Source organism: Diaphorina citri, unplaced genomic scaffold, assembly GCF_000475195.1.
Source record: "Diaphorina citri unplaced genomic scaffold, Diaci psyllid genome assembly version 1.1 scaffold52, whole genome shotgun sequence".
NCBI classification, from domain to species: domain Eukaryota; kingdom Metazoa; phylum Arthropoda; class Insecta; order Hemiptera; family Psyllidae; genus Diaphorina; species Diaphorina citri.
Window position 1 is genome coordinate 56549 of NW_007377489.1, and position 12473 is coordinate 69021.

Below are 12473 nucleotides of genomic sequence, written 5' to 3' on the forward strand. Positions count from 1 at the left end.
CTTCTTCGCTTTCTACGGGTGTTTCATAAATGAGATCCTTTATGAATCCCCACACACAATAGTCTATTGGGTTTTTGCCAACTAGAACACGTTCCTATTTAGATATTTTTCTCTGTATAATATGAAATGTTTATTAAAGTCTCTTCATTCGTTCATATTTCTCTGTTTCAGAAAAACGTCAGCCCGAGTCTCAGTTTGTTTCAGAAGGAAATTAAATACGAAAATGATGAAGACGAATTCAAACAAACTTACTTCGAGGAGTTTTACAATAAACTAATTGGTAAGAGGTAGTAGTACTGGGGACACTGGAGGTCCATGTTCGAAGAAATAGAGAAATAGTATCACTGATTTTTAGGTTGTTATCGACCTCATGAGAACCATCAAGTAACTACTGGCCGGGCTTTTTTGATGGCTCTACCTCTTGAGAAAATTTTGGGAAATGGTTTAAATCCGCACGAAGAAAGTTGTAATAGAGTAAAAAGTAGTAAAATGACCCCAAGTTGATTGTCATTAAAAATTCAATCCATAGTCAAATTTTAGAGCCACCTTTATAATGATGTTTTTCCCCATTCACAGGTTCACAACAATGGGATCTGTCCTATTTGAACCATTTCCAAATAGACGAATGGAGATATCATGATGCTTCTGTTACTGTTGAAAAGCAAAAGATGAACTGATCTTCTACAAGAATCAAGATTTCATCGTTTACATCAGTGTGGGTAAAGTGTTACTCGTATCTCGTAATTCATGCCTTATGATGTAAAAATTGTTTTAAAAAATCTTTGGACTTGCTAAGAAATAGCTGCATTTTATAAAAATATTACAAAGTATTTTTTTTAGAAAAATAAACCTCCACTTTTATTGTGTTTATCACCAAAACCCAGAGACATTTTATTCTTCTTCTACTTTTATTATCAGAGCGTTATTTAGTTGTCTTATTCTTTGTTCGTGTTTCTGAGGACTTTAGATTTCAGCCCAAGTCAATCAACAATCAAACTTACTGACTGAACTCGACTAGCTTCTTCGTAGGTTTCTAAACGAAGGTTTTCTCTTCTTCTTTCTGATGGGTAACATACTGACTGGACTATCTAAATTCGCGTTATGTTCAACCTCTCCATCTTCTTCTTCTTCCCAAATCCCATAGCCTGTGAAGTTGGTTTGTTTCTCAATAACGTACAGTGTGAGAGGAAGTATTAGTTCTTCTTTAATGTTACCGTTTGCATCATGACACGGTGTTGTGTCTAGACTTGTGTCACTTCCACTTGTCAACTTCTCCAGCGCAGCTTCTATAACAGTCCTGAAAATACACACAAGTACAAAGGGAGTGAAAAGATCAATTCCAATACAATTTCAATACAGGTAAATTGAAAATAGCCCCATGGCCCGAAGTTCGAGAAATGAACGGTTCCGCCGCTGTTTACAGTAAACATTTTGAAAATGGTCGAAAAGAGTTTGCCTTTCTCCGGAATTTACCTTTTCTTCTTCCCAAATCCCATAGCCTGTGAAGTTGGTTTGTTTCTCAATAACGTACAGTGTGAGAGGCAGTACTAGTTCTTCTTTAATGTTACCATTTGCATCATGACACGGTGTTGTGTCTAGACTTGTGTCACTTCCACTTGTCAACTTCTCCAGCGCAATTTGCATCATGACACGGTGTTGTGTCTAGACTTGTGTCACTTCCACTTGTCAACTTCTCCAGCGCAGCTTCTATAACATTCCTGAAAATACACACAAGTACAAAGGGAGTGAAAAGATCAATTCCAATACAGGTAAATTGAAAATAGCCCCATGGCCCGAGGTTCGAGAAATGAACGGTTCCGCCGCTGTTTACAGTAAACATTTTGAAAATGGTCGAAAAGAGTTTGCCTTTCTCCGGAATTTACCTTACGCCCCAGGTTACTCAAACTTCGCAGAGCTTTGTTTCAGGAAGTAAAGCGGTGGTCCCTAGTTCACTACCCTAGATACTTACATGGGGTACAGAACAAGTTGCAAGTTGTTGTAAATATTGTCCTCACTGAATTTTCCCAGTAAAAAAGTCAGACTGTTGTGAATTTGTTGAATTCACCTTACGCCCCAGGTCACTCAAACTTCGCAGAGCTTTGTTTCAGGAAGTAAAGCGGTGGTCCCTAGTTCACTACCCTAGATACTTACACGGGGTACAGAACAAGTTGCAAGTTGTTGTAAATATTGTCCTCACTGAATTTTCCCAGTAAAAAAGTCAGACTGTTGTGAATTTGTTGATGTCGTAATTCATGCCTTATGATGTAAAAATTGTTTTAAAAAAATCTATGGACTTGCTAAGAAATATCTGCATTTTATAAAAATATTACAAAGTAAAAAAGAAAAATAAACCTCCACTTTTATTGTGTTTATCACCAAAACCCAGAGACATTTTATTCTTCTTCTACTTTTATTATTTAGTTGTCTTATTCTTTGTTCGTGTTTCTGAGGACTTTAGATTTCAGCCCAAGTCAATCAACAATCAAACTTACTGACTGGACTCGACTAGCTTCTTCGTAGGTTTCTAAACGAAGGTTTTCTCTTCTTCTTTCTGATGGGTAACATACTGACTGGACTATCTAAATTCGCGTTATGTTCAACCTCTCCATCTTCTTCTTCTTCTTCTTCTTCCCAAATCCCATAGCCTGTGAAGTTGGTTTGTTTCTCAATAACGTACAGTGTGAGAGGAAGTATTAGTTCTTCTTTAATGTTACCATTTGCATCATGACACGGTGTTGTGTCTAGACTTGTGTCACTTCCACTTGTCAACTTCTCCAGCGCAGCTTCTATAACATTCCTGAAAATACACACAAGTACAAAGGGAGTGAAAAGATCAATTCCAATACAGGTAAATTGAAAATAGCCCCATGGCCCGAGGTTCGAGAAATGAACGGTTCCGCCGCTGTTTACAGTAAACATTTTGAAAATGGTCGAAAAGAGTTTGCCTTTCTCATGCTCGAGGGTGTAGCCAAACTTCTGTACACTGGAATGATAAGTTGTTTTTATTTAGTCAAAATCTCACAAGCAGTATCACTCAATGAGAAATAATAAAATGTTGTTGTTGTTGTTGTTTTTTACAAATGTCAGGACATTGACCATTAGGTCATTTTCCTACGCGCGTCCCAAGATTTTTCTACAATGGAACTGCTGGCTTCCAGGGCTGGACAGGAATTTAGGTGTGCTTGGTTCATGGGAGAGTTAAGGGAACATATTATGTTCCTTTATTAAAGGACAGTTGGGAGAATTTTTGATACCTATTCTATGGAGATGTTGGGATAGATAGTCGTGCCCCGTGAGAAGTCGGAAACGAGCGACAGATGCCTTCGGATTGCCTTCCTAGGTAATTTAGGAATGATGTCTGGGTTTTTCAAGCGCCTGCCATTTCTTCCCTTGACTTCCTGCACGGATCCAGGCGTTGTAATTTTCTTTACTACGGGATTTCACAAGTCTCTTAGTTGAATCGAAAGAAGGCCGGCAAACGGATGTATTTATGATCTTGGTGCCTTTTTTAGCCAGGTAGTCAGCTTTTTCATTGCCATACAAATCACAGTGAGAGGGTATCCATTGTAGTGCTACTGATTTCTTCAATTTTTCAAGTTGTTTGATGTATTCGCGGATTTCTCAAATTTGAGTGCTGAGAGTATCACTAAGATTCACAATTGCTAGTAGAAATAATAACGTCTTAATGTATTAGGTTTAAGTTGTTATATTTATAATTTTCCTCTTCCTTGAGGATAAGATTGGTGAAGGCCACAGTGTTTATAGCCTATTATGCTCTGAGGAAATGGAGTTTTCTTGAGAAATTTGAATTTCTTTTTCTTTGGCCTACTCGTATCTGTAGGTATGTCTGTAATTCCTTCATGACACCAGACCTATTATGCTCTGAGAAAATGGAGTTTTCTTGAGAAATTTGAATTTCTTTTTCTTTGGCCTACTCGTATCTGTAGGTATGTCTGTAATTCCTTCATGACACCAGAAGTCTCAAACTAGTTTTATATATTATATATATTTATATGTATCATGATCTCAGGATAAGTTACTATAAGACAATAGTAACTTATCTGGCTCTTACAGCCAGCCAGCTGAATAAGATTTTAATTTATTCCAACTTAATTCGTTTGGGAAGCAAACTGTACCTATAAAGATATGAATTTGATCAATCTTACCAGGTTTTTGTGGGCCCAAAGAACAAACTCTGGCATACATTGGCCTGTTACAAAACTCATTGAAAGAAACATCCATATGACTCAAATTGAAATAGTTGTTCACTAGACTCCCTAGCGTATAAAGATATGAATTTGATCAATCTTACCAGGTTTTTGTGGGCCCAAAGAACAAATTCTGGCATACATTGGCCTGTTACAAAACTCATTGAAAGAAACATCCATATGACTCAAATTGAAATAGTTGTTCACTAGACTCCCTAGCATTGTGGTTGGCTGAGGCTGATTGATACTAGGTTTATGAGACTCTGGTTCTGGGGGGACAAAATGAAGTTCTGTGTCTTGTTGTAGTAGGCCAAAGTCACAGGATGGTTCCAAACTATCTGCAAATAATTTAGAAATATTAGTATACATAACATGAATAAAACAATAAAATTAACATATTAGGACCATTAGAAAATAATAAAAATAGATTCAAGTATCAATCAGGACCTTTGTAAAGTGTACTTACCTATAAAAATGAAAATGACAATTTGATTATTAATCCAGATGGGCAGTTTACTATTCTTGCAAACACACCTGACTTGGTTTAGAATGGTGTCCTCCAATTTAACAGAGCATGTATCCTGGAAAAAAAGAAAATCATTGTTAGTATCATGGTACCACTATCTATCAATCTATTATGTCAGAAAAAAAGAGGAGTATTAGGTATAAGTACTCAAGCAGAACCTTCATAAAAATCAAGAGAGAAACTACTTTGCAGGTTACCCCAAATTTTTCTTATAGCATGGTTTAATAAATTATGCTTACTCAATTTTGAAAGGAAACTGAAATGTCCTGAATATATGTATATAAAGCCAATACAGGAAAAACAAAGCTTGTTTTTTGCATATAAGATAAAAGAAGTAGGTTTTACCATTTTAACATAATCTTCAGGTGTTGTTTTGAAAAATACTTTTGAGAGTGTATTCAAAGTATTGGCATCCACAACATCAAAGTGTACAATATCTTTTTCTTGCAGGTCAACAGAGTTTGCAAATTTCTTGTTGAAGTAGATATTGTCATCATTCTTAGATTCATTCCAACCTTTGATAAGTGAGTAGAATACCTTTTTGTTCTTTGTATTTGTGATCTTTGCTATGAGGATCTGGAACAAAAAAGCTCTAGTATAAAAGAGGTCTAAGTTGAAAAAAAAACTCATTATTTTATGGTGAATAATCATAAGTACAATTGTTTTGCTATAGAATGCCTGGCTCAGACAGCCTCTCAAATTAGGATGTTTGGCAAGCATCATTAAGTAGAAACTATAGCAACATCTTGGGCACCATACCAGAGGGGGCAAGAGGGGAACATAATAAAAATTTGCTACAGCTCTAGTATAAAAGAGGTCTAAGTTGAAAAAAAAAACACATTATTTTATGGTGAATAATCATAAGTACAATTGCTTTGCTATAGAATGCCTGGCTCAGACAGCCTCTCAAATTAGGATGTCTGGCAAGCATCATTAAGTAGAAACTATAGCAACATCTTGGGCACCATACCAGAGGGGGCAAGAGGGGAACATAATAAAAATTTGCTACTTACATTGTAAAAAGGGTATTTCCTATGTAAGCCATTGAGCAACAAAGTGGAGACATACATAGAACAGTCATTTCGGCTAATAAAATGCACTTCCCCTTCATACATTTTGATGACCCTAGGTATCCCCTGGCTCTCTTGACTATCTGATGATCAATCCCCTGGTTGTGTTTGTCTGATTAGCATAATAATAAACCATGAGAGCTCATATCTCATACATATTCATAAGTCACTGTCAAGAGAGAGTGAACGGTATGTAGCAAGTCATGTACATTGGGACCAAAGCTAGAGGTATCAGGACAAGGGTGAGGAAAATTAACACAGCATTGCTCACTAGGAAACGAATCGTGTACAAAATGCGGAAGAAAAGGGTTTGGAAGATTAACTTTATGAAAAAAACACGGTACTTGATAAGAAATACAAAATTTAACAGTTTGAAAATTTGCGCGAGTTTCTCCATCTTGCAAATCGAAATGAGTGCGGTGTTGCCGAGTGGTAAAGTTGCAACATTTGACAAGTCGCGCGAAATTTTCAAATTTTAAATGCTATCAACTTTATCATCAAAACTATCAAAATCAAATATCAAAAGTGAAGTGATAAGTGAAGTGGTTACGTACGTAGTTAAAATTTAAACAGAAGATTGCCCGTTGCACCAGTATTTTTCAAATTGATAAACCTATCTTGGGATATAGCTCTTTAACATGAGAAACATGGGATCCCTAGTTCAATAAAGGACAAGGAAAGATGAAAAGAGAGACAAAGTGACCATCATTGGATCTATGATTGGATTTTGAAAAGATTGATGTAAAAATGAGTGCTACACATAGTTCAAATGTAAAACATACATTACATTGCAATGAATCATATGGTACAAGTAATCTAAAAAACTCATGGAAAATTGTAACAGGTAGGTTTGTCAGAAGCTATATATGTACATATTTTGAGCGTGTCAGGCGTTGAAGCATCATTGTCTTCAAGATCCACTGAAGAAAAAAAAAAAAGAATTCAATCTTCTGGAAACGAAATACTACGTCAAGTAACACGTCAAAGAATTCAGTAAGAAAATAGGCAGAGGGTTAGAACATAAAGAAGTTAATTGTTTTAATACCAAAACGTTTACTAGGAATGTTCACGACGTAATGGTTACCCTTTGTCATAGTGCTTTTGTTAGGCCGGGCATCCTGCCAATTTTTATAGTTTTGGGTCACTGAACGTGAGTGGTCAGCTTTTCGACCGTCCATTTTTTTTTTTTTTTCAAGCTAGCCTTCAGCTCCTTAATGGGTGCTGTTATAAACATAGGTCCAGAAAATTCTCGCCTTCATCTATCAGTAAAAAGTCTCTTACCCTTAGTGTGTAAATAGTGGAACAATGCTTTATCGACAACATCACACATGTCCTGTACAGTATAGCCTTCACATTGCTTGCTCACTTTATTGATATCAATGTCATTCATATTGTAATGCTCGCGTTTCAGTTTATATTGGATCAGAGTTTCTAACAGGAGATTTCTGTTATCCTGAAGCAAGGAAAATATAAAAGGAATAACAGATTGGGTTTGAGCGTGTCAGGCGTTGAAGAATTGTCTTCAAGATCCACTGAAAAAAAAAAAACCAAAGAATTCAATCTTCTGGAAACGAAATACTACGTCAAGTAACACGTCAAAGCTAGCCTTCAGCTCCTTAATGGGTGCTGTTATAAACATAGGTCCAGAAAATTCTCGCCTTCATCTATCAGTAAAAAGTCTCTTACAATATTGTCATCATTCTTAGATTCATTCCAACCTTTGATAAGTGAGTAGAATACCTTTTTGTTATTTGTATTTGTGATCTTTGCTATGAGGATCTGGAACAAAAAAAAGCTCAAGTATAAAAGAGGTCTAAGTTGGAAAAAACTCATTATTTTATGATGAGATAATCCCAAGTACAATTGTTTTGCTATAGAATGCCTGGCTTGGACAGCCTCTCAAATTAGGATGTTTGGCAAGCCCCATTAAGTAGAAACTATAGCAACATCTTGGGCACCATACCAGAGGGGGCAAGAGGGGAACATAATAAAAATTTGCTACTTACATTGTACTCAGTATATAGGTATGACTATGAGAGCTATAGAAAAACGTGTGGCTGAACATAAAAAATGTCCAGACTCTCATGTTTTTACATTTTTTGTGTCACAATGATTCGTATTTGCATCAGATACATTCTCATTTTTTGTGCTGATAATGGAAGCATCGTTACCATAACTCCTGACATCTTCTAATTCGTCAATTTGACTACAAAACTCCAAGTCCGTTTGACTTTCATGCTTGAAGTTAAGCTGATGGAATGCAAACACTGGCCAACTGCTGTGTTCGGACTTTAGTTTAGCATGGGATTTCAACTTTTCATTTAGATACACACAATAGGAATTCTTGCTTATTTTGCTTCCTTTTTGAATACCTAGGGACATGAAAGATAAAAATACCTATTATGAATACTCCACCTTCTGACTGAACAACTTTTTGTTTTACAGGCACATACTCCTCATAGCTGATTTGAACTTCACGTTGTATCTTGTTATCGTACAAACAGTATTTGACACTGCTAGGTATGAGCTCCACACGAATAGGTATTGTCATAGACCGTACTGAGAGGCTCAGTATGGCGTTGTGGTTCAGGATGGGATAGTAACTAGCATGGAAGAACTTTACTAGGAAATCTTTGTCTATGTCTTCATCAATATCGGGCAGGTTTTTACTCTCTGCGTCCTTAGGCATCTGTAGTAATCAAATATAATATGGTAATAATAGTTAGTCAACTTTAATTATTAAATAATAAAATACATTAATTTCCAATGTTAAGGAAAAGTATGGATTTTTTCCCCACACTCAATGGTGCTAAACTTCATAGTTTTGTGTACTTAGGAGAAAAATTACTAAGGAGCATGGTAGCAGTCGTTTTCAGGTATTTGTAGAGGGAATACAACTTACCAATGCATGGAGGATAACTTTTTGACAACGGTATGTTTCTCGGTAAGGTGACAGGCAGAACTTGGCTCCGACTTTCAGGTTCAAGTCACTTAAAAGTTGCTGATCCAAGTAGATCAAAATCAATTGTTCACTAGGCTCCAAAAAGTCCAAGTCGTCCGCAAAAACTTGATCTTGCCTTGGAATTATCGAAGAATTCTCATTGATATGTTCTGATGAATTGCTTCTGTTATTAGATTCTGTGTTGGATTCATTAGTAATTTCCACACTGAGACCATTACTTGTACTTTGGTTTTTTGTATCCTTTTTCTTATGATTTGAACTTACATGACTATCTTTTATGTTTTTTGTGTTACAATGATTCGTATTTGCATCAGATACATTCTCATTTTTTGTGCTGATAATGGAAGCATCGTTATCATAACTCCTGACATCTTCTAATTCGTCAATTTGACTACAAAACTCCAAGTCCGTTTGACTTTCATGCTTGAAGTTAAGCTGATGGAATAGAAGAACAGGGTCTAATTTAAGCCTATTCTTCTAAACTTTAGCCTTTATGACCCATTATTCAAGTCAGATATTTGTTATTATTTTAATTTCTGTGCTTAACTAGAAGGTTAAACTTATGGCTGTACTCAAGTAAATTCATATTTCCCTTTTACAATTTTCATGGTGGGAATAGGGAAATGGAACATTGTACCATTCCCCACCATTACCGCCTGGGAATTGCAAAAGGAAAATACAAGTTAATATACAGCCACTGTAACAATAGAGGTCTTATTATCATCCCACAACCAGAGAGAGCCAGGAAAAGAGAAAGCCAGTCGTTCCAAGAACAAATAATCATCAAAATTCTTGCTCTCTTATTTACAGAACAATTCTAGATGCGGACTGTAAACGATGGCGTATTCTTGCTGATCTGATCAATGATGTAGCAATGTGTGTGGAACTCATGCTGCCTCTGTTCCCCCAAAGCTGTGTCATTTACGCCCTAGCTCTGTCTTCCCTGGGAAAATCACTTGTAGGTGTGGCTGGAGGTAAGTTCCTGACTGGGGCAGACTTTCTAGCTAAGGTTCATTCTCGGAACGGCTAGCTTTCTCCTATCAGTCCTATCCTGTCCTTCTCTCTTCGATTTTGGGATGATAATAATAATAATAATAATAATAATAATAGTGCTTATTTATACTGCTCGAATAGGACTGAAAAGTCCCTTTACTCCAGCAGTAGGCTACTACTATTATTGTGGTCAAATTCTCAAATTATATTGAGGATAAAATTCCATACCTCGGCTGGGATTGAACCCACGCCCTCCTGTTTACCAGGCGAGCGCCTTAACCACTACATCACCGAGGCATGTAATGTAATGCTCGATCTTAGCGCAGAGAGTTTTCAGTTAATCCAGAGTGCAAGACATACTGGCTTGTTTAAATCAAATGGGTTCGTCAAAGAAAACCCTTGACACCGTGCTAACTCTTGACACCGTGCTAAGATTGGCATTGGCCATTAAAGGTTTGATAGAGGGAACTGTAACAATGTAGGTGTTGTCCCGAAATCAGAGAGGAGGAAGACAGGATAGGAAAAAGCCAGTCGTTCCGAAAACGCACCTTATCTGTATGGGATAATGTTCGCCCCGGGCGGGAATTGAAGACGCGACCTAGCTCTATTACCTCCAACACAAAAGGCCTACTCTGAGGCTTACGTGTAGGGGCAACAGTCCTAAATATGGGTTGAGCTTCTACGAATCTAGCGCTACTCGAGCAGTATAAAAAAGCACAAGCCTCAAATAAGTAAAACTTTAAACCTTTAAACTTACTCATGCTGTAGGAGAGCTTATCAAAGAGTTGAGTGAATTTCAAATGAGTTGCGTTGATTTTATTGTGTACTTTATCAACATATTCGTCAAGATCTTGTAGTTCTTTCATGTATTTCTCAGCTAGGAGGACATTGTAATCTTGTTCCCTAATTCTGACTGGTCGTTCATCGCTGTCTATGATTCCTCTGTGGTCGGTTCCAGTAGTATAGTAATTTCTTAGAATATGTTCATTGTGGCCTATATTTCCACTGTTTTGGGTTCTATTTACATATTCATTTCTTAGAATACCTTCATTGCTAACCATTTTTCTACTGTTTTCCGTTCCATTAGCATTTGTTTGTTCCCACTCTGATATATTCAATCCAGGCTCGAGTGTAAACGGCACAGTGGCTTCCCCATCATATTCATCAGTACAGTTGTCACTGAAATACAGGCCTTAACACACTTTTGGGACCATTAGTCCCTACACCTAAGCCGCTAGGTGGGCTTTTTTGTGTATGGAGAAAAACACAGGCCTGCTCCCTGATTGTCCCTTGAGGTAATTTTTTTTTCCTTTGAAAAGAAAGAATGTGGTTTTCATAAACTTTTTATGGTCTCTTTTGTTTTAGTCCATCACAAGTTCGAGTTCAAGAAAGGATTCTATTCCCTCTCACGGAAAAACAAGCGTTCAATATGAACATTACCCTGGGAGCATCTGTGTGTACAGGCCTTAACACACTTTTGGCCCATTAGTCCCTACACCTAAGCCGCTAGGTAGGCTTTTTTGTGTATGGAGAAAAACACAGGCCTGCTCCCTGATTGTCCCTTGAGGTAAAAATTTGTTTTTCCTTTGAAAAGAAAGAATGTGGTTTTCATAAACTTTTTATGGTCTCTTTTGTTTTAGTCCGTCACAAGTTCGAGTTCAAGAAAGGATTCTATTCCCTCTCACGGAAAAACAAGCGTTCAATATGAACATTACCCTGGGAGCATCTGTGTTGAACGTCCAACCACAGTCATCTGTGTGCGTAAACAAATACAGACAGTGGTTTATACTATCCAAGAAATCCAAACCAAGCAATGCCGTGAGTGTTTTGTTGAACATCAATGCAGATGTGAAAGCAACTCTCAAAGCGTACTGCTATGCTGTCTTCCATGATGTAAAGGTGCGTTAAGGAATTCATACCCGAAAATACACACACAAAAAAGAGGAATTTTAATTGTGTTAAGCATAAATGCTTGTCACAAATGTCGTTCCCTGCTTAATGCATTACGCTAAATTTTATGACTTGACTTGGACTCGAACCACCAACCTCCAGATCCTAAGTCCACCGCGCTAACCACTACACCACTGAGGTTGATGAAAATATATACCAGCTAGAACTATTTTCAGAAATATTAACGTTTTATTTAATAACTTATTACCGATATACTCGAAGGACAGTGTTTTTTTTTACCAACTAATTGGCCGATCCTCAAATCCCAATAAACTCTCTCCATTCTTCCACATCCTTCTACTACAACTAATCCCTAATGCACATGCTTGCTGCTCTATTTATGGCAACTGATAATCTTGCTCTCATACCAACCAACTAGAATACGTTCCTATTTAGATATTTTTCTCTGTATAATATGAATTGTTTATTAGCGTCTCTTCATTCGTTCATATTTCTCTGTTTCAGAAAAACGTCAGCCCGAGTCTCAGTTTGTTTCAGAAGGAAATTAAATACGAAAATGATGAAGAAGAATTCAAACAAACTTACTTCGAGGAGTTTTACAATAAACTAATTGGTAAGAGGTAGTAGTACTAGACTGGGGGACACTGGAGGTCCATGTTCGAAGAAATAGAGAAATAGTATCACTGATTTTTAGGTTGTTATCGACCTCATGAGAACCATCAAGTAACTACTGGCCGGGCTTTTTTGATGGCTCTACCTCTTGAGAAAATTTTGGGAAATGGTTTAAATCCGCACGAAGAAAG

The 12473-nt window shown here is 37.0% G+C and overlaps 1 protein-coding gene across 1 annotated transcript in view; it reads right to left on the reverse strand.

Annotated features, from left to right (window-relative positions):
* The window catches only part of LOC103516354 (peroxisome biogenesis factor 1-like), a 23156-nt gene extending 12336 nt beyond the window's left edge, over positions 1-10820 (reverse strand). The window contains exons 1-3 of the mRNA XM_026828553.1: positions 10517-10820; positions 8707-9224; positions 8220-8493 (exon numbers count right to left, since the gene is read on the reverse strand). Of these exons, the coding sequence (XP_026684354.1) occupies positions 8220-8493; positions 8707-9224; positions 10517-10820 (1096 nt within the window). The remainder of the gene's footprint in view (positions 1-8219; positions 8494-8706; positions 9225-10516) is intronic.
* Positions 10821-12473: the final 1653 nt, after the last annotated feature.